The 20329-nt window shown below is 49.5% G+C and overlaps 9 protein-coding genes across 9 annotated transcripts; 4 read left to right on the forward strand and 5 right to left on the reverse strand.

Moving 5' to 3' along the window:
- Window positions 1-4185: 4185 nt before the first annotated feature.
- Window positions 4186-5761, reverse strand: BCR38DRAFT_136390 (vacuolar-sorting protein SNF7). Its single transcript, XM_040853592.1, has 4 exons — window positions 5177-5761; window positions 4908-5112; window positions 4646-4854; window positions 4186-4576 (listed from the first exon to the last, which is right to left on the reverse strand). Exons 1-4 carry the CDS (start codon window positions 5358-5360, stop codon window positions 4497-4499), a joined length of 678 nt encoding a protein of 225 aa, XP_040718959.1. The 5' UTR covers window positions 5361-5761; the 3' UTR covers window positions 4186-4496.
- Window positions 5762-7835: 2074 nt separating this feature from the next.
- BCR38DRAFT_455577 (uncharacterized protein) lies at window positions 7836-8336 on the reverse strand (the record flags this gene model as incomplete). Its single annotated transcript, XM_040861815.1, has 3 exons — window positions 7836-8063; window positions 8115-8162; window positions 8214-8336. 3 exons carry the CDS (start codon window positions 8334-8336, stop codon window positions 7836-7838), a joined length of 399 nt encoding a protein of 132 aa, XP_040718960.1.
- Window positions 8337-10957: 2621 nt separating this feature from the next.
- On the reverse strand, window positions 10958-12325 carry BCR38DRAFT_136493 (ribosomal RNA-processing protein 7-domain-containing protein). The gene is made up of 2 exons (XM_040853593.1): window positions 11188-12325; window positions 10958-10979 (listed from the first exon to the last, which is right to left on the reverse strand). The coding sequence occupies exon 1, from the start codon at window positions 12218-12220 to the stop codon at window positions 11282-11284; it is 939 nt and encodes a 312-aa protein (XP_040718961.1). The 5' UTR covers window positions 12221-12325; the 3' UTR covers window positions 10958-10979; window positions 11188-11281.
- Window positions 12326-12482: 157 nt separating this feature from the next.
- BCR38DRAFT_424011 (major facilitator superfamily domain-containing protein) lies at window positions 12483-14779 on the forward strand. The gene is made up of 2 exons (XM_040859621.1): window positions 12483-12735; window positions 13098-14779. The coding sequence occupies exons 1-2, from the start codon at window positions 12701-12703 to the stop codon at window positions 14623-14625; spliced, it is 1563 nt and encodes a 520-aa protein (XP_040718962.1). The 5' UTR covers window positions 12483-12700; the 3' UTR covers window positions 14626-14779.
- A 561-nt stretch (window positions 14780-15340) lies between these two features.
- Window positions 15341-16892, reverse strand: BCR38DRAFT_424012 (short chain dehydrogenase). Its single transcript, XM_040859622.1, has one exon. It carries the CDS (start codon window positions 16620-16622, stop codon window positions 15669-15671), a length of 954 nt encoding a protein of 317 aa, XP_040718963.1. The 5' UTR covers window positions 16623-16892; the 3' UTR covers window positions 15341-15668.
- Window positions 16893-16964: 72 nt separating this feature from the next.
- Window positions 16965-17354, reverse strand: BCR38DRAFT_136506 (uncharacterized protein). The gene has a single exon (XM_040853594.1). It carries the CDS (start codon window positions 17259-17261, stop codon window positions 17049-17051), a length of 213 nt encoding a protein of 70 aa, XP_040718964.1. The 5' UTR covers window positions 17262-17354; the 3' UTR covers window positions 16965-17048.
- BCR38DRAFT_136507 (uncharacterized protein) lies at window positions 17355-17910 on the forward strand. The gene has a single exon (XM_040853595.1). The coding sequence runs from the start codon at window positions 17447-17449 to the stop codon at window positions 17756-17758; it is 312 nt and encodes a 103-aa protein (XP_040718965.1). The 5' UTR covers window positions 17355-17446; the 3' UTR covers window positions 17759-17910.
- Window positions 17911-18695, forward strand: BCR38DRAFT_136508 (uncharacterized protein). The gene has a single exon (XM_040853596.1). It carries the CDS (start codon window positions 18062-18064, stop codon window positions 18563-18565), a length of 504 nt encoding a protein of 167 aa, XP_040718966.1. The 5' UTR covers window positions 17911-18061; the 3' UTR covers window positions 18566-18695.
- Window positions 18696-19466: 771 nt separating this feature from the next.
- On the forward strand, window positions 19467-19811 carry BCR38DRAFT_406591 (uncharacterized protein; the record flags this gene model as incomplete). Its single annotated transcript, XM_040858068.1, has 1 exon — window positions 19467-19811. One exon carries the CDS (start codon window positions 19467-19469, stop codon window positions 19809-19811), a length of 345 nt encoding a protein of 114 aa, XP_040718967.1.
- Window positions 19812-20329: the final 518 nt, after the last annotated feature.

Raw genomic sequence — 20329 nt, forward strand, 5'->3', positions numbered from 1 at the left:
GGGCTCCAATTATCCCACCTTGCCACATGCAAGGAGATTTCCCATTCGACTGGTTTAATACCTGGATTGAATTGGCAGACAGGCCGGATGAATGCATGGGGACAGCCGCATAAGCTGGTAGCGTGCACGCCTCATTATGGGCGTGCTACGTGGTCACATCTGGCTGCGTCGCTCGAAATTCGACAAGTGAGCATCCTTGCATTGCAGCGCAGTTTTGCAGGTGGTAACCCAATTGGCCAACCACCGCAGGCCACTTGCAGCAGCCAGAATCAGAGTGGGGCAACCATGGCGGGAAAGATCGGGGCTTGACTGGAACTAACAGATCCCCCACGACGAAAGCATTGGAGATAAGATCAGATGAGATGAAGTTGGGTTTCCTGTCATAGAGGGCAAGGGTTTGTTCGAAGAGGTATTGTGGTCGGGATGTGGTCGGGATATCACACGTCGAAACATTGAATTGGGCAGGCGTGGACACCTTGAAACTGCCGGATTCGATATCAAACTTGTACATTGTATTCTGCCAAAACATTGAAGTCGGGATACTTGGGATTTTCCCCGAACAACATTGCCAAAGCACCCTTTTACTGTGGCTCTAGGGTGTTCATGCAAATAACAACCAACCAATGCGACGAGTAACTCGAGTGCACCGCGTCATCGAGATATGATTGGATCAAGTTTAAGCCGCCGAACGTACCTGGAAACGGTGGCATATTCCCATGACACTCTGTGTAAACGCATGAACATCATTTCCTACGAACACCAAGGACGATACGTATCCAACTTGATGTGTATCTTCCATATAGATATTGGTGAATCGGCCTGGCCTACCTCTTAGACCCTTGCGAAGAGTGAAAATAATGGGTCAAGCCCGACTAGGTTTGGTGGTTGACAATGGCGGTGTATTATCAAAACACTTCATAAGCGAAGCTTCACCTGATGAATTAGACTTCGAGCAGTCATGAATCAATAGTCAAGCCTCACACCGACAACCCTTGGAACCAAAGCCCTGGATATGTGGGGACTCTCGTAGGTGAGTAGACGAGGCTGGTGAAAGGAAGGTAATCGGAGTGGTCGATTAAGGTGATGCCAGATCTGCTGCAACGGTGGAACTGCCAGTAAACGTGTCGTCATTCAGAGCGGTAATGGTTCTAAACTTATGATATTGATCAACAGCGGTTTGGAGGACCAATGGCCATACCACACAAGATAAGCAACGGCATGGTAGAATGGACGGTGCATCTGGATGAAATCATACGGGATAGCCCGGTGTTCTAGTGTCTCTTAGGGGGATCGAGATACATCATATCAAATTACTACACTGCAATATCGGGTTATCCCACACCAATCCACCCTGCGCTGTTTGTTTTGTTATCCATTTGAGAAGAGAACTGGGAATACCCTCAAGGTAATCAGTCCCACGCTTGGCTGTGAGGTAGCATACCATTGTGCCGTCAATCGTTCGATGGCCTCGCCTCATATCGTTACAGAAAGGACGAAAAGCAGAGAAGAAACGAGCTTGTCAACTAGTATTAGTCCGACGAAGGTAGGATTCGTACTGTGCATAGAGTACTTTGCCGTTGTTTCGTCTGATATTGGTGATATCTGAGCCCATTATGCTAATTTCGTTGTAACACTCCCACGAACAACAAAACGTGTGGGTCGTCTATTTTATTCACCGGTCAGCTGAAGGATATGTATGAGGGTGACACTAGGGTAAAATGAGGCGCATAAATGCAGATAGGGTCTTTAATAAGAGAGGGATGAACGTAGAGGTGGTTAAGTGCAGGTGAGCTATAGGGGATGATATATCAACCTCAAAGCAGTCTTGCAAGTGTAATTACATATGTCTGAGCCTAAGAGTACAACGTGCTAAAAATTACTGCCAGACGTCATCCATGGTTAAAGCATTGAACAGGATACATTCCAATCATAGACTTGTTGAAAATGCCATGGAAGAGAGAACTAGGCACAATCTCGTATAACGTACCCCACAAGCTAGTTGGCCACTTTTTCTTGGCACCGTATGAATAACTTCAATAACTTAACTAAACTAAAAAATAATAATTCAAGCTAATCGGAATTCTCTTCCTCGTACGTATCTTCATCATTCTCACAAGTACGAGCATTATGTCCGGGCTCTCCGCAGATCCTACAGCGCCGTCGGCGTGGTTCGGCCGGTCTCGTACGACGACGACTTACACGTATATCACCCTGTAGCTGCTGTTCAATATCCCGTTGAGACTGTAAGTCCTGGGCGTCTCGTAAACTAAGAGATCCTCCATCTTGTAGCTGTCGATTTTTAGTCCTTCGACGACGGCTTAGCTCTTGATTAGCCTTCCGAAGTGCAGTGACCTCATCCTCAAGTAAAACTAACCGGTGCATAACAGCCGTCGCACCACGTGAAAATTGGTCAATAGCCGTAAGTATTGTCGTCGGGGAGCTATTCTGATGCTGTACGATTATGTTTTTAACGTATTCAGACTGGGATTGCGCCTCGGTTGGGTTATTTGGAGTCTTTGATTCCCAGATTAAGGGGGCGCCAGACGAGCTCCCAGGAGGTGTAGGCGTATGTAGCTTAATATCCAGCTGTGAAATCACATATTCCGGGTCGTACGGAATAAGTCCTGTCCCCCTGAAACCTGCCTGGATATTCGACTTAGTTATAGTCGTACGATACGCCCTATAGAATGCCGAAAAGAAATCCTCCTTCGAGATATGGGTTATATGCGCCCGTATTAGGTCTTCAATTTCTTTGCCGTACGACCTTTTCAAAGCCCTAAAACAGCCTACATCGAGAGGCTGGAGCTTATGTGACAAATGAGCAGGCATACTAAGTGTAATAATATTATGCTCTTTGCAATATAGCTCGAAGTCAGTCGAGTGGTGGCTCTCATGCCCGTCGAGGATAAGAAGACGATAAACACCCTTCGTACGATCCTTCGTATAGCGATCAAAGTGCTGAATCCAGTCTACGCCTCGCTCATTTGTTGTCCAACCGTTTTTGGTTACAGCGATTACCCAATCGGACGGGAATGGGCTATTCTCGTACCAGGATAAGAGGTGGTTTTGACCCGCGACAATAATATACGGCGGGATAGCCCAGCCGGACGAATTAATACCCTGGATTACTGTAGCCCATTCTCGATTGCCTTGTTGGACTGTACGAGGCCTTCCGCGTCGTTCGGCACTTGTAACTACCATCTCGGATGAGATTAAGCCCATCGCGAACCCTGTCTCGTCGAAGTTATAGATATCCGCCTCTTGGATACCATATTTCGCAATTGTATTTCGTACGAGCGTAAACCACGCGCGATACGCGTCAGGATCTTCGCAATAGGCTCGTTGGTAGTCGATTCTTCGATTAAAACGCGTCCGAAGGTCTGGTTGTCGTCGTACGAAGTTCGAGGCCCAGTTGACGCCGACGCGTCCAGCGCCACGGTCACGGAGCAGTCGGTTAGCCATAGCTTCAACACCATGGAGCCGGGGAGGAAATGATCGCGAATCTAGGTCAAGTATGTATTGTACGACCGCTAACTCTTCTGATTCCGCAAGCTTATGACTAGATTGTCGAGTATCGCGTCGAGATAGTAGTCCGCGTTTTCGGTTAGCTAGAGTTGTACGAGGGATATTGTAGAGTTGGGCAGCGCGTCAGATGCTTAATTCGGGTTTCGATTGAAGCGCCTGACACGCTAGAATCATGTCGCTTTCTTTCCAATTCGATCCCATCTTGGTATGTGTAAAGATATTAATTAAAAGGTTGTTCGTACGGTGCCAAGAAAAAGTGGCCAACTTGCTTGTGGGATACGTTAACATACCTTGATCGGTTCATAACAAGTACACACCTTATTCGTAGGTAATACTCCTTTCTACGGCCATCAACTTAACCGGTTTGTTATTTGACTATTTGGGTATGGGTATAATTCTAACCACTTCTTAGGAGGCTTGTTAGCATCCCGACGTGGTCATTTTGATGAACGTGTAGGTTAGGGAAGCAAGTCGTTATCATTTAAAAGCTGCGATGACAGCGCCGTTGCCGTAATCTGTGGCGAGTCTATGTTATAGTTAGTAGCCATTACAAATGCGCTACTGGCCAGGGGCTGATCGAGTCAAACCGCGTGGAGTTCTTCATCTGCGAGTGAAGGAGAAACACACTGCGTCTTGTTGATCATTTGTATTGTGAGTGAATAGGTTGGCAGTATATCTAGAACGGAGAATCCTCCAAAGCAATACACGGACGCAGTTGTGCACTTTCAGATGAAGTACCATCGCAAACCGACTCCGACGCCAGTGGATAGAAAGCCGAAAACACAGGGGGCAAAGACAAATTCAAGGATGACATGGCAATGATACAGGCCTCGCTTAGCTTCAATTGTTGCCGCATGAGAAAACCAAACCACACCCAAGTATCCTCGATGGACAACTTCATTCCACCCAAGCATGCGCTTCCATGATCCGCAGAACACCGGAAAAACAAACAGGGTTCAGGAGGCAAGCTTTCACATGGCCATCTCAGCTTGCAGCTTCCTGAGCTCTGCCTCTTCGTCGTCTTCTTCGATTGCAGCTGGCTTGCCCTTGACTGTACGCAGGTATCGGAATTAGTCATCAGATTTATGTCATAGAAGCAATTGGTTGGGGACAAACTGACTTTCTCCATTCGCAACCGCCGGCATCCTGTTGATGGAATCTGACACGGGAACTGTGCCCGACTTAAGCATCTGCTCATCCAGTGCTTCTTGCTGCAATGACTCCAGCTCGTTCTCCAGCTCGTCCTCGTCGATGGGCTCGCCGATATGATTGCTGGTAATAGCGCTGACGATCTCCTCGCTGAGCGCATTTTGTTCTCTGAGTTTGTCCCTGTTCCCATTGGATTAGCAGATGGCCTCTGAGGAAGGACTAGGCTGTCGCACATAGTCTCGTCGACCTTTTCTGGCGTTAGCTTGCCATGGATTTGCTTCATGGCTTCGCTCGCCCTCTCCATTGCCGCGAGGGTATTTTTGTTGATATTGGCCGACTCTACGGCGTTAATCTGTTGCTCCAGCGACCCCATCTGTGATTGCGTTTGCTCCAGACTGTGCTCATGAGCCTTCTTCCGCTTCAAGGCAGTCTTCGCGGCTGTGGGCCAAGGCAACATCAGTATTCCTTGTATCAGCACCGCAGCTTTGCGACTTGCACTTACCATTCTTGTTTGTGTTGATCATCTTCCGGGCGATGGCATCTTGCTCAGCCATCTGATTCTCAAGGTGCCTTTCGCGCTTTTGCAGCATATCAAGCTGCGCTCTCAAGTCGAGGATGGCGTTTTTGGGGCTGTCCTTCTTCTTCTGGGCCGCACCTCCCCCAAACCAGCCCCAGACGCCTGACATGTTGATCGCACGATGTGCGGATAGGAGAATCGGTCGAGGGGACGGTTACCGATGATAGACAGTGCTTTGTCAAGCCTGTGGAGTTTTGCGATGGTGCCAGAAGCTCGATGGCGGGGTACGCGGCCTCCGAGGTAGGCCAAACGATAGAGGCTTGTACGTCGCAAATGATGGTATATGGGCTTTCGAGATCGACGGTGTACGAGGAAAGGGGTGGTTGTTGTTATCGGAGGAGTCGTAATTGTGTGGCGTGTTGTTCGGTCGTCAAAAAGTGAAGCCTAGCCGGGTCTGGTTTGTAGGGTATGATGCAAGAGTACTCACCTGCGCGAAGTTGATGATTGCCTAGCGCTGTGGCAGGTGGTCAAGTGTCAAGTGCCGAATCCAATGGCAGTATTCCGCCAATTTCGGCGCATCGACAGCAGGCTGCCAGTTGTTGGGTTTTACCGTGGTTTAGCCGGAAGTATGAAATGACGAGTCAAAGGATAGCAGCGACTTTACGATCTCAAAGCTTTCCCAAAATAAGGTTCAATGAACCTCGGAAGCTAGCATGGCGTTCAAACAATGCCTCTTCCAATGCCTTAGTACTTGATATCTGCCGCCACCTCTTACCAGATACGATATCGAAGCGAGTCTGACTTTTTATAAAGCTTCTGGATGATATGGAGATCGACATTATTCCTTCCGATTCAGAAGCAATGTTTTACAGATCTGCAAAGACCTGAACCTCCCATCATTTGATAAGGTTATATGCCTGTGACCATGTCGAATGGCCCGCTACCATCGACACGCAGCCTGCTCTCGGACCTGCCGGCAAAGGCAGTTGGAGACAAGGTCAGATTTTTGGGTTGGTAAGAACACCCCTTGCATTTTCGATTTGTTCTCACTTATGCGTTTGCCGTCTTAATTTCGCGATGAAAGGGACCTGTCTGTCTCAGTGTGGTCGTTCTGCCCGAAGACATCTGCGGCTTTTGTGTAATTTGGTCGATGATTTGCTGACTCCTCAAGTGTGGCATCATATTCGACCAAGTCCGCGATCCTAAATGTGCAACATTCATTTCCTCGAGACAGTAGAGTGCGGGTATCTGTGGACGTCCGGCTTCTTGTCCAATCTTTCAGGAATGGCGAGACCGACATAGGCCAGTGGATTCACGTGATAGGTTATATCACGCCAAGTGATAAGTCGACAGCCGCGTCTAGATTTGATACCCGGAATGTCAACGTGCAGGCCCTGACTCTTTGGGTAGCCAGAGATCTCGATATTGCTGCTTATGAGAGGGCAATCACCGACGAGTCGAACTGACAGCGGTCAGTCCTCGTCCAAAAGTTCGGGATGCCGCCTTCCGGTGCAGCATCTTGCTACAAGGACGGTTGGTCCAATCCGATAAAGCCACACGATCTTACTGCTGGTTTGGCGTCCGCCTTGCCAGGCCAGCAGCCTCTCGAGAGACGAGACGACGACGTGATGCGACGATGTCTGAGAAATGGCCAACAACTACCTAGACTGTCCTGGTTGGAGAAGAAGCATACAGTAACGAAATCATGCTGGCGGCTACAAGCCAGGAAATCGAGTTTCATTGCGCGCAGATGGTTGATCAACGGCCGCTTGTGTCCTGAAGGTCGCCTGTGTCGACGCTTATGGTCTAGTTCAGCGCTTTGTGCAACTTGAACTCGATTTCTACCGCCATCGCTTTATCCAGCGTCGTCTCATCCTATTGGCAAAGGGGAATCCTGAATCCAGGCCAAATCATCATCAAAGGGGTGGCCTACCCAGCTCCTATCGCTTCTAGTTGGTACGGTCATCATGAAGTCCAGCCGTCGCCATTTGCTGCAACCCGCTTGTCTCAGCGGTCCATTACGAGTCACGTCGCAAGAGATAAGGCCCGTCCAATCTTCCTAAGGAATCTCTCGCTGGATTTTTCGTTGCTGCTCCTGTTTGGTCAATGCCCTCGCGCGGCGTTCCCCTCCTTGCATCGAACTTGTTATCGCCATTTCCACAGTCCATTCACCAGTACTCTGTGAGCATTGTCTAGCCATTTGGTTCATCGTCTACACCGAAGTCCATTACCAATTACATCTACTTCCGGAAGGCCTAGTCAAGCCGCAGGAACTACCTGCACGTCGCGCATAGTAGCAATGGTGAGATTGCACCCTACAAACCAATCAGGATTAGGCGGCCCGCAAATTGCCTAGTCGACTTAGTCGCGCAAAGTCGAGCGCTTGCACATACAGCCATTGATATGGCATCTCTCAACTTGGTACCCACTGAAGCAGAGTGACATGGCACTCCCTCGCTGGACAACATAACCCAATGCAAATTTCCATCTCCGGAAACTGATCCTCAACCAATGCCATTCCAGCCACCTATTGCTCCCGTACCTCGAAGGCATGACCAGCGCCTGCGTCAGCCAGTGTGTTTGCAACACAGAGCCCTTCTGCCACGCCACGCCACACCAATATTTTCTTCCCGGTCGATAGACTTCAGTTCCGAGATCCCTCGCCCCTTTTCCGGTCACTATAGGGTCGCCGGGAATCATGGCCTTTGCGGTCACCGCCTCGTCGCTTTGACCCCTCTCCGGCACCTGAAGAGATCAATACAGGCTGGTGTAGAGGTCGTTTCAATGGCTTGTCGGGGTTCTGTGTCGCTCTTGCTGCCGCTTGTTTCTCCCACATATCCTTCGATTTCAAGCAGATGTCGTCGATTTGCTCCTGCCTTGCGAGTCAATGCCATCCTCCACGGTCACGCCGTGTCAAACTCACATCTGTCAGACATCCTCCTGGTGTCGTGATAAGAAAACCATCTTCCCCCTAAGGACATGTAAGTAGTTCGTTCGTAACGATCAACCGCTGTTATTGTACTTCGCGAGTGTATGGTCTCACCGTCGCGTCGGGTCCTAAATAAAAGGGCAACTCTTGTGTGATGATTCGTTTATGGATGTCGAGGTGCGGTATCCAATATCTGTTTAGCTGTGGGGACGACATGGTCCTCTTGCAGCTGTCTTCAGATCAGTCATGGAGGTGATCGGCAGGAAAATCGACGCAGGATCAGCCCTGGGATTGTCGCCGCGACATACCCAAGTATTTATATTGAAGCAACTTACGCGCTTTGTACACCAAGCTCGGAACTGCCACTAGAACAGCGCAATAATTCCCCAGCAAATCGCCGCAGCAACATGTTTCACCGCCGAAATCCTCGGGAAAGGGTTACTTATGCATGCAGACTATATGGCGCATCCTGGTTTCCATAATAAACTCCCTTGGTAGGCTCACCTAATGCTTGCATTATCGCTCGCCTCACTTATACGCCCCGTTTTCAAGCAGACGAATAGCAGCCCTCCTCCTCTACACCACACTTCATCGCTACCATTTGAATATCCTACTTCATATGGATATGCTCTAATTCGGTTGCGGGTCAGTTTCAGCGTGCAGTCACCATTCCTGCCAGGCCCGCTTTGGTAGGTGACTGGCTTTATATGCCCAGAGTTGACCGTCCCTTCCGGCGTCGTTTCTGGCGTCGTTACACGCGCCGAACTACATGATGCGGGTTTCGGCTCGTGCCGTGCTATTGATGTTTGGGCGTGGGTTAGGTGTTTTTTCTCATACTTGCCGTTTGCGTGATATTCAAGTGGCTGATCCGGTTACCAGTCTGCCGGTTGTTACTTACCTCATGTCACCTGAGGGCTAGCTCAGTCATTGCAAGGCCGTTGCTCGAGTCTATAAACCCCCCGGGTTCACGGGTTGACGTCTACTCATTGTGACGGTCGCATTCTTGCCATCAGTTGGCAGTCCCCACACCTATGCAGCGTTGTCATTGAGCCCCGTTCGAGTCACGCCGTAGCCAACACTCCGGCTCATCCAGTGTAGGGAGGTTTTCGTTGGGTAAAGTGATTAGATTTGCCAGGGAATCCCTCACACGAGCTATATGTCACCGACCAATCCGACAAAGCAGCTCTTAAGAACATTGTCAGTCACACTCGGCAAATGATGTTTGATTAGTCCTTGTTACATGGGTTTTATTCCTAGGCAGCACAGCTACTATGTCTTTCAACGCCCTTTGACGCCCAGCTTAGCAGGCGCGTATTGCGGTTGTCATGTAGCCAAGAATGGCTCTGAACAAATTGCCGTTGGTCATAGCTAATTCGCAGCAATACAATCAGTTATGTTTGCACTGTGCTCCTTGCTTTTCAGCTTCGGCAATGTTGCCGAAACTGCTACTGCTCTCATCCAAAGTTTGATTGCCAGTCGCAGCGACACGAGGGGCTAGGATACGGCTGGTAACAAACAAGCAAGGGGTGTACCGCATCTATATATGACAGCCTTCTTTGAGAAGTTGGAAGTAGGTCAAAATAGTGACCACCAGTGATCAAACGCTCTTCGTATACTGTCACACCAATCAAGAAATCTTACCATGATCAGTCGATCATGTTGTCTTCGCCCCTGTGCGTGTGGACTAGGCGTCTTATGACAGCCGTATCTCTTCTACGCATACATACTTTGGAGATACTCCACTTTCCATAATCCCAATATCATCCGGCTGGCTGTACATGGTCGTAAGACGTCGAATATTGTCTAAGGCTGGATCTATCAGACTGACATGGTTCGATGAGGATGACTGAAGTACACTCGCCCAGAGTCGCAGGCTACATTCAAATTCGACCTTGCGCATTATAATACACGATCACTGTACTGTCAATTGTATTTTACAAGGAAAGCCTTGTTTTCTCAAGCAAAGTTTCGCAAACAGCACTGCGGTTATGCTATATCGAGATTCCCCGCAAGTCATTTGACGATGACTTGATCACGAACTCATGACGTCGTCTCGTAAGTCTGCACAATTGTCGCAACTTGCACCGCATCTTCAGTAGTATCAATCCAGGCCCAGTATAACCCCACAGTGCTCAGACGTCTTTGCCCTCTACGGTTGAGTCCAGTCTTGATGCCTCTGAGACATGTCCCAGCAATGATTTATATCGTGGAATTCATACAAAAGCCGGTCAACACGTAGAGGAGGCAGCATATCTTCTGTTACCGTAATATGTGCGCCTACACTCCCATCCTGTGCTCGCTCGAGAGACATCAGCCTACCAAAAGATATTGGATTCACAAGACACACATTCATCAAAGCACAAGTCTGTGACCTCTACTGATTCCCGGAGTCTCGTAGAAGTACAGAACGACCTCTCGAAACCGGGCGCCCAGCAACGGGTTCATATTTTCTCTTTGCCAAGTGTGAAACATCCGCATCTATTGAAAGAGACAGCGAATGGCAAAATTCGAACGTAAAACGTACGAAATCGGCATGTGGGTAGGGAAGTGGAGGAAATTGGATGGAACATGTCAGTCACTGTCTTGAAACAACATAACCAAGTCAGGCAGGTTTCCCATGATTGGGAATACTAACGTGCAGTTTCATCTGCTGGTTTCATTCTGTAGCGAGCTATTGCAAGTGTCATGGGTTGCTCCATGGCTGCATTGGTGCTTCAGCTAAGGGACTTGTCCCGCGATGATCAGGCTTTTCGAGCAGCTACATATGGCGGTGGGACGCCCAATCGCTCTGCAAACTTTGCAATGAGTGCATAATAGTTGAGGACTAGATCTGCGTTGTCCGTCCATGTGATATCCAATCTGAGAGAAAATTTAGTGACAAGTTGCTTCGAAGAAAACAAATCAATGCACTGAAAATATGGTTTCAGAAAATTTGAGAAGATTGTGATTGCGGATTTTCTCGGCACCTAACATCAAGACTCCTGGTTGCCCAACAGCTGATGGTACTTCGCTGGCCCCCGCATATTTCATCATGCAAAGATTGAGGGGCTGATGAAGGGTGACTGACCTTTTGCCCATATCATACGCACATCCAGAGCTGTGCATTAACGCCACGGCATTGGGTATATTCTTTGGCCAAATTCTTTTGCTCGACGCATCTCTCAGCGGTCTGGTCGGAAGTTGCCTCTCCTTTCCCTCATCATCCTGAGCTTCTCCTTGTCTTCCTGGAAGCGGTTCAAGAATGCTGCCTGCTCCGCCTTCTTCTTCTCCCGCAGCTGGAAACGGTAGAAGTTCTGTGTTGCATCCCTCTTCTTTTGCTCTCTCTCCAGCATTCTTCTCTTGGCCTCTTCAGCCTCTGCCTGCTTTGCGGGTGCTATGCGACCACCGCGAGTGACAGTGATGAAGCCATCCTCGTCGGGCTCATTACGCATACGCTTGGCCAGGTCGGCAGCCTCGACCTCCTTCTTGTTGTATAGTGTAAAGTACGCATCTACTGATGCTTGCATGGCATCGCTGCCTGGATACGACAGCTTGTTGTGTGCCTTCAGCCATTGTGGTCCAAGTGGGGGAGCCTTATCACCAACTCCTTCGCCCCATACTGGAAACTTCTTGGACTTCTGTAACTTCTTAACGGCTTTGAGGACTGACTCGACGCTCTTCTCATCGGCAAGTAAGACGACAGCGGAGCTACCGCTTCTGTGCAAGGGTCGAGACCATGCGGGAGGCAGCTGAGCGGCAGCTTCCTCCTGGGCTCGTTGGGCTTCTTCATCTTCCCGCTTCCGTTTCTTAGAGTGGGCGGCTAACCTCGCAGCCTGGGCTGGCTCGATGGACGAATTGGTAGCTCTCTTGTCGTGCTCAAATGTGATGCCTTCGAATCGGCCAGCACCCACCAAGCTGGCAAATACGGCTCTGAAGTGTGCTTCTGTACTGTCTACAGGGACATTGACTAAGAAGAGGCTTCTCGAGTCTTCTGCTGTGAGGATCTTGGCATTTCTGCGCAGGAAGACATGATGGGTGGCAGGGAATGGAAATGAAGGAAGAGGTGGAATAGATATTGGAAGAACCGAGAAGCTGTCGCCAGATGACGTGGGCTCAGCCATGATGCAGGTTGCTACAGCTTCACCTTGTATCGAGGCTTGGCTGTGTTGTGAGCATGTTGAAGTTTTGTTCCACAAGCTCACACAAGAGGAAGAAAGTTTCTGAAGGTCAAGGGCGAGGAAAAAAATGAGAGCTTGTAATCTTGTTATCAAAGTGGAGCATATGAAATCTTGGCAGCCTTATCGATAGCCCGTGTGTCACTTGACCAAGTATTGGTACCTTATAATGAGAATTGGCGAAATAGCAACCCTATTTCACTTAGAACATCAAGTCACCCAACTCTGTTGAGATCGATGGCCAAGCCTCTGCATGAGATTGGATAGGCAATGCTGACAATACCTTGCTCCTTCCGAAGAATCTTTTCTGCTCTATGTGCGAATTAGCCGCTCTGTAGAACCACCGACCGCCAAGGGCTTTAACCGAGCTATATGTTCGGCATGGCAATTCATCTAGAGTCTCTTTGTTTCGTGTCGAGTGACACAATGCAAACAGATCTAAAACATAGCAAGTTGGAATCGTAAGGGTGAAAGGCCCTGTCGTCTTGACTGCAGGTCGTCAAAGATCAGATCCGTCGGGATGGCGCTAGGAGACTGCCGCCGGGCCCCGCGGGACCCCTCTCCCAAAGGCAGTCGAGATGCCGTGACACAATTCAAAGGTCATTGGTGGTCGCCCTTCTGCCGGCCGGGTTTTTACGAGATTCCCAGATCAGAAAATCTGAACTATTATGTCTGACGGAAAAGAAGGTTCTCAACAGACAGTTAGGAAGCCGTGTCTCGGCTTCATTCGCCTCTCTCGATCTAGTAGAGTCTGAGAGAACGACAAGTTTCCTCCATGTAAGCAAGTCATGGATACAACTCGACAATTCTTATCAGGCACAAGAAAAGATGCTGCATCGAAACCGCCTTTTTTGCTCGCATGGCGTTCGTCTTCATTCTTCATTGTTTTGACTGTGTGCTTGGCTATCTTTACAGATATTTTTTACTACGCTCTCATAATTCCTGTCATTCCGTTCTCTCTCACAGTTCAAATCGGTATTCCTGAGGATAAAGTCCAGCATTGGACAAGCATATTATTGGCATGCTACAGTTTAGCTCTTTTCTTGGGAAGCCCCGTTGCTGGATTCTACGCAGACCACACATCATCGAGAAGACGGCCCCTGCTCATTGGTCTCCTCGCGCTGGCCGGGTCGACGCTGTTACTATGCTTCGGTAAAACAATTGCCTTGTTAGTCGTGGAGAGAATTTTGCAGGGGTTCAGTGCATCTATTGTCTGGAGCGTAGGCTGCGCGTTGCTCGTTGACACCATGGCTACGGCCGTGGGTGTCGCAATGGGATATACGAATATTGCCATGAGCGTAGGGCTACTCATAGCTCCGGCTCTAGGAGGGGCTGTCTATGATTCTGCGGGATATTATGCTGTTTATTACATCGCATTTGGTATCGTTGCCGTGGATATCTTGTTGCGGCTCGGCATGATCGAGAAGAAGGCCGCGAAGCAGTGGATACCGGGAGCAAGCCAACAAAACACCGTCAACGACGTCGAGAATACAGCTACGGCTGTGAGCAGTGTCGATGCGGATGTCCCGCGCAATCACAACGACGCCGGAGGTACTCAGTCGGCTACCGAAATCAACGGTCGACAAGAAGTCGAAACGAGAACCTCGCCAACGCCAGAGGGCCAATCAAAACACGGGGTAGCGGGACCCGTCATCATACTCATCAAATCCCCAAGATTGCTCGCAGCCCTCTACTGTCTCGTCGTAGAAGGGAGCACCATGATGGGTTTCGATGCCGTCTTGGCCCTATTCGTCAAGTCTACCTTCGCCTGGAACTCAACCGCCGCCGGCGTGCTATTTCTAGCCCTCTTCCTGCCGGGCTTCGTCTCACCCGTGGCAGGCTGGCTCGCTGACCGCTTCGGCCCCAAATGGCCCTCACTAGCAGGGTTCGTAGTCACCGTTCCAATACTAGTGTGCTTGCGATTTGTGAATGAGAACACTGTCGGCGATAAGGTGCTCCTTGCTGCTTTGCTCGCGATCCTCGGGGTTGCGCTGTCGTTTTCCAACACGCCGCTAATGGCGGAGATCAGCTACTCTATTGAAGAGAAAGAAACTCAGAACCCAGGTGTCTTCGGCGAGAAGGGCGTCTATGGTATCGGTTATGGGCTCTTTACTATGGCTTTTGCGCTCGGTGGAGTGATTGGGCCGCTCTGGGCTGGATATGTCAATGCTGAGGCGGGCTGGGGGACGATGGCGTGGAGTTTTGCGGTGTGGTCTGCGTCTGGGGCTGTTGTTGTATATCTTTGGCTCGGCGGGACAATGAAATTTCGTGAATCGAAATTAGAATCCGGGGGGATCGATTCGAGAAGAGGCTTGGAACTGATGATAGATGGGCGGGCTGAAGAGCATTAGCATTCAATTCATCTAAGTCAACTTCGCAGCTACCCTTTTAGGGGAAGGAGGTAGATACAACCGCTATGAGCATTAACTAAGATATTGCGGAAGGTACATCAAGTTTTGTTTTGCAGCAAGTAGAAATCTTTGGCCAAATCTGCTGATTCCAAACTTCCCCCACTTCACTCATTGCCATCATCTCCAACCAGCTCACCTATATTCATCACTCAATCTCCTGAAATCTATAACACCTAGTACTATCTAACGTATCGGACCCTCCGTCTTCTTAACATTTCATCGATGACCGCCACCGCGGCCTCTCAAACGGTCGGCTTGGGTTGACATTGTCTAGCAACCAGTCCAGTCCCGAAAAAATAGCATCCATTCGGAATCTTGGACTTTTAATAATAGACACCTACATCAGGAAGTATCTCCACACTGGACAATGGCTTAAACACAACAAGACATCTCTGAAGCATAACTATGACATCTTGGAGGCACATAATCAAGCATTGGAGGCGAAAAAGACAGTGGCCGAACAGAATAAGACTTTCGTACCCTTACAAAACTTCATTAACTAGCATAAGGGTACTATTATGACTTACCTAACCACTATTCGGGAAGACAGAGAGACTTCCGTTATAAAAAATGAACACTTAGTGACGAAGTCGAACAGTCGAAAAATTATCAGTTCGTCTTCCACTTCTACTTATAATAGTAGTGTTCATATCTTGCATTTTGAATAGCTACTCAGGTATTGATACATATATAGTCATTGACCCTAATTAGACTTCACAATAGAGGTGCGATTTGATCGCTTGTAAGGATTTAGACGGCCCAAAAGAGTGGGCAACTCAAGTTCAGGAACTTGCTACGTCATTTCCTGCTGGTCATCCTTTCTGACCAGGTGCGGGTTCCGCATTCTTCACTGCCGTGTCCAGATAATGCAAAATTTAGTGAGGTTCTTGACGTCCTTTTGTCCGGTGCATTCGGTGGCCATTCCGAGGCTGGGATGGTGCTCCTAAGCGCATACTTCCTATACAACTACTAAGGGCAGCAACTCATTTTGTCTTTGCTGTTTCCTGCTCAGCCCTCATGCGCTTCATCACACCCGTTACAACGTAGTCAAATATCGACACCGGAATGAATCCCAAAGCAGCATCTTGCACACCGTGGCACCAATACGAAACCACCGATTTCTTACCACAGCCCGTCCTCGCAAGCACTGCCTTGGCAATAGTACGTGCTGACGGTGTGCCCAAAGAAGCCCTTGATGAATTCCCCTGCGTCTCCGTAACAGGGCCGAGACGGTGGACAATGACTTCGATCTCGCGGCCCTCGAGCATCATCTCGCGCCATACTGCCTGCGATAAGATATCGCCAAAGGCTTTCGATGCGCCGTAGACCGAGACTAGGGGAAGACCGTGGTCGGCGATGGAGCCGATATTGATGATTAGGCTGGGGCTGTTCTTGACAAGAAGGGGGATGAGGGCCGAAGTGAGGAGGGTGGGGAAAGTGACGTTCAGGTGTAGGTTATCTAGTATTTCCTGCGGTGGGAACTGGTCTAGACCGCCGAAAGCTGGGTTCGAACCTCCTCCAACGTTATTGACGAGGACGGTTAGGTTGATATCGTCGAAAGATCGGACGGCCTTCTCAAGCCAGGCACTGTCGGAGTGACATTTCGTGGCATCGGCAAACCAAATTCGGAATGAGCGCGCTGGATGGGCCTTTGATAGCGCTGCCTTCACTCCGTCGAGCTTGGTGGGGTTGCGGCCGTGCAGCACTACGTTGAAGCCCTGAGAAGCGAGCTCGAAGGCTATTGCCTTGCCGATGCCATCGCTGGCGCCAGTAACAATAGCCCAGGCTGGGTTTCCGGAAGTTGCGCGTAGGTATTTGTACAGCCTCGAGGGTTGAAGGTACAGCCAGACGAAGTCTAGAGTCTTGTAGGCGGCGAAGAGGAGAGCAGAGGCGCCTACTACTGACAGCAAGCCAGTGTCAGGTGACAGCAGGGACATTATGAGGTTATTATGATACGTAGACGACACCTCTTGGACATTGCGCTACATCGACAATTGTAGACATGGCAATATTTATGCCGTGCATCTGCCCATCGAGGGCTGAGGGTCAAGCCGAAACCTCCATTGCGTCACCGGTTTCACTGTGCGACCCTGGCGGAGATGGTGCCCGAAGTTGCGATGAACGCTGCTCACGAATCATTACCGAGTATATTATCGGAAAAGTAAATTGCCTCCGAAATACGATCAACTTCTGTGACTCGATGACTGTGTTAGAAGGAACAGGAGTTGTCCGACCGACGTATGCATCCAACGGGGCCTTTCAGATTGCAATAATCCCTGGTCGGGGTCATTTGTGGCCGCTGTTACGTTCTTGCACCTTCGACCTCAACGACCGATTAGAAATCCATTGCAGGCCTCAAGCCTTCAGTATTCTACCGATGGCCCTCCTCCCAGGTAAGGAAGGGGTTGGTTTGAATTGCAGAGACAAAAGAATGCCGCAAGCGTGCTAGTTACTTCAAGATATGTACTTAAGAAGGTTGTGCAGGTGTGGCTGCCTGCCCGCAGCTGGCCTGCATCCCCAGCTCTCACTCCTCTACCGCAAGCAACGACCCAGAACTTGAGCATTAATTTGAACATGAAAATGTAACTTCACCAGGAACCTGAACTTGGCTTCATTAACCCTCTTGATGTCTTGACATGCAACACCTCCTAGTTTGTGCGTTGCCGATCACGCTGGCTTCGGTCTTGTCATTGTCATTGACAGCCGAGTCCCCGCAACCACGCAACTTTCGAGGCCCTACACTGCTATCATAATCGATCTGATGGACTTGGATCTCTTTGCAGGTCTCTGCGAGTGGGTGAAAGCCGAGTGCTATTTCTCGAACCGGGAGAACAACAAACACCCAATCTCCACTCATCTGGTCACCGTCCACATGGATTCGGCGCCAGAATACGACGCCATCCCATACGTGTGGGGGGATACACTGGTACCGTACCAATTTGCTGCGATGACATCTCGACCAACATCACATCGATCTCAATTGGGCCTTGCGGAGGGTGAGACTTGCCGACAATTCGAGGGTTATGTGGGCGGATGCTCTGTGCATCAATTCAAACGACAATCAACAGCATAGCCAGCAGGTCGCCATCATGGGTCGCATCTACTCAGGGGCGAGATATGGTCTCGTATGCATGGGAGATGCCCTGGATGAGGAGCTGCCAATGTCGCCTCTTTTGTGGGCCATTTCGAGAAAACCCCCTCCTTAGACCTGTACGAGCCAGATTTGAGGTTATCTTATGAGGATATTCGGTGGAAATAAGTTGGCGTCCTCATCGCTTCGCCTTGGTTCCAACGTGCATGGGTCATTCAAGAAGCCGGTCTTGCCAGGCACCCTTAAGTCGTCTATGGCAACGCCGATTTCAGTTACAGAAGTCTGATGACCATGGTGAAGTTTTGTCGTCAACTAATTTGGAGATCTTGCCGTAAACGCGCATATTGGCCGCTTCTTCGTCCACACCCAGTGGGCAGACTGGACCAGCAACTGCGTGGACATGGAGCACGAATTTGTCGCTCTGCTGGACCATGGTACGTTACTGAAGTGTTGGGATCCGAAGATCGTATTTACGCATTCAGTCGACACCCACTGTCTCACGCCTACGGTGGCGGTATCCCTGATTATACAAGGATAAACTTCAAGTGTACCAAGAAGTGTCGGTTCGGCTGCTCCAGGACGCTGGCATCCGAGCACTTTCGTCCGTCAAGCACAGCTCAGTCAGTATTAACGAAGACTTTCCATCCTGGGTGGATCGATTGGATACGAGCTTTGTTCTCAACAATGTTCACAAACATCCCGACGATATATACGCGGCAAGCGGCCGGCTATATGATATTGTCCCGCAGTTTTTTGGGCAATAGGTTTCTTCTACAGGCATCATGGTAGACGAAGTATTAACGGTCTTCGCCATAAACATGGTCCATGAGTTCATGAAAGTCATGTTCAGCAGAATCAATGCTTGTGGTACAATGCACAATCTGATACGGTACCTCGAGGACCCCAAGACTCCATTCGCTTACCAAACTACTCAGGCCGAGAGCCTCACGCACACACCGTCCCTTTCCTTTGCGGCCTTCGCAGGCGGGGATGGGAGGCGGCGCCTTACCTATCGGTCGTTGGGGAAGCCTATGGACATGTTACGACGATGGGAGAGGCAATCACGATGCTGCTTGGAAGAGAGGACACTGTCCATCTATTGATGCCTAGGGACCGTGTTGTACAGCGATTGCATAATCAGAATACTTATCATTCGTCACAATCACATGTTGTTCGGGTAGACAAAATATATGTTAGAGGCTGTCGCAATTTCTTCCACTGACGATTTCACTCCAGTAAATACCTTCAGACATAGTATTGCTGAAATCTTTCGGCAGGAAGCCACATCATCTATTTCTCTCGACTGCGTGCCGACTTAGCCCAGGAAGGTGCGCTGGCTGTTCCAATACACATCATCAGAAAGAAATCCTAAGCCTCATCAAGCTTGACTCTCCTTTCAACATTTGGATTATCACTTGAGCCACTTCAGCATTGGTCAAAACATGAACTTACTTTGCTTTTGCCCAGAATCGATTACATATCTGCTCTGGGTCATCAGTCAAATCATTGATCCCACTACCGGCTCTTATTGCGTACTTAAGCCCGGTCATCGATCGAGACAACACCCCCCCACCCCCTCAACTAGTGCACCCGGTCACCAATTTTCTGCCCAGACATCAGCATTGAGAATAAACTCTCACTGAACAAGCCAGTCTTGATAATCTTCACATATATGCATGACCATTCAAACATGCACACTGTCAACAACGCTGCGCTCAACCTGGCCAATGCCGTCATGGACTGCAAATGGGAACTTGCAATATTGGTACTGTACTTCATCTTCCTCCAGTTCGCAATCCGTGACCGCGATTTGGTACGACCGGCATCTATCGCTCTGTACATTTGGGGCTATGTCATGTCCTTGACAGTATCCAGAGGCATCACGGAAGCCTTGGCCGTACCCCGAACAAAGCCTGCGCTTCATGGCATCGTGGCGAGTGTCCTGTATGTCTCGTGGCTTTCACAGCAACAGGGGATGGGTGTCTATCGGTTGGGTTACAGAGGCATGGCCCTGGGCGTCACCGTGGCTTTCTAGGTGGGATTCATGGTAGAGTGCGTCACTGCCGTCAAGATGAGGGGATTTAGCTATTGAAAACAGACACCACGGCAACTTACTTCACTTCAGTGACCCCCAGACTCAGTGAAAGTGACTGCTCATGGATGCAAGATGTAGGAAACCCTGGGTGACGGGTTATCGGTGAGCTTTACTGAACTTGGCATTAAGTATGTGCTAAGGGAAGGAACAAATGGATACCTTTAGCGTAGCAAACTGTATCATACATTGCCAACGGACATTGGGATTTGATCTGGTCTCTACATTGTACTGGAACTCTATCGTGTGTGACAGGGGCGAACGAGCTTGACAATGATGTTTGAGGTGCTGACTCTGAGTCAAACACACCTATCCAGAAGCACCATTGTCGTCGTCTTGTTCCTATTGTGAGGATAATGTGTGGTCCCGGAAAGTTGATTCGAATGTGAGAGATGCCAACCTCCCTTACCGTTGACCAAACTCCAGCGGCGGCATTGATGATCATCAAGCCCTATGCTCAT

Source organism: Pseudomassariella vexata (assembly GCF_002105095.1).
Source record: "Pseudomassariella vexata strain CBS 129021 chromosome Unknown BCR38scaffold_3, whole genome shotgun sequence".
NCBI classification, from domain to species: domain Eukaryota; kingdom Fungi; phylum Ascomycota; class Sordariomycetes; order Amphisphaeriales; family Pseudomassariaceae; genus Pseudomassariella; species Pseudomassariella vexata.

What these genes read in the sequence shown, in the direction of transcription:
- BCR38DRAFT_136507 (XM_040853595.1), top strand. Translation starts at nt 17,447, where the DNA reads ATGGACTTGGATCTCTTTGCAGGTCTCTGCGAGTGGGTGAAAGCCGAG.
- BCR38DRAFT_136390 (XM_040853592.1), bottom strand. Translation starts at nt 5,360, where the DNA reads ATGTCAGGCGTCTGGGGCTGGTTTGGGGGAGGTGCGGCCCAGAAGAAG. An exon ending in GAAAAGGTCGACGAGACTAT is followed by an intron (nt 4,855 to 4,907) that starts GTGCGACAGCCT and finishes CAATGGGAACAG; the next exon opens with GGACAAACTCAGAGAACAAA. An exon ending in GGCGGTTGCGAATGGAGAAA is followed by an intron (nt 4,577 to 4,645) that starts GTCAGTTTGTCC and finishes ACCTGCGTACAG; the next exon opens with TCAAGGGCAAGCCAGCTGCA.
- BCR38DRAFT_424011 (XM_040859621.1), top strand. Translation starts at nt 12,701, where the DNA reads ATGCAAACAGATCTAAAACATAGCAAGTTGGAATC. An exon ending in AAACATAGCAAGTTGGAATC is followed by an intron (nt 12,736 to 13,097) that starts GTAAGGGTGAAA and finishes ATCAGGCACAAG; the next exon opens with AAAAGATGCTGCATCGAAAC.
- BCR38DRAFT_424012 (XM_040859622.1), bottom strand. Translation starts at nt 16,622, where the DNA reads ATGTCCCTGCTGTCACCTGACACTGGCTTGCTGTCAGTAGTAGGCGCC.
- BCR38DRAFT_136493 (XM_040853593.1), bottom strand. Translation starts at nt 12,220, where the DNA reads ATGGCTGAGCCCACGTCATCTGGCGACAGCTTCTCGGTTCTTCCAATA.
- BCR38DRAFT_136508 (XM_040853596.1), top strand. Translation starts at nt 18,062, where the DNA reads ATGACCATGGTGAAGTTTTGTCGTCAACTAATTTGGAGATCTTGCCGT.
- BCR38DRAFT_136506 (XM_040853594.1), bottom strand. Translation starts at nt 17,261, where the DNA reads ATGTTCAAATTAATGCTCAAGTTCTGGGTCGTTGCTTGCGGTAGAGGA.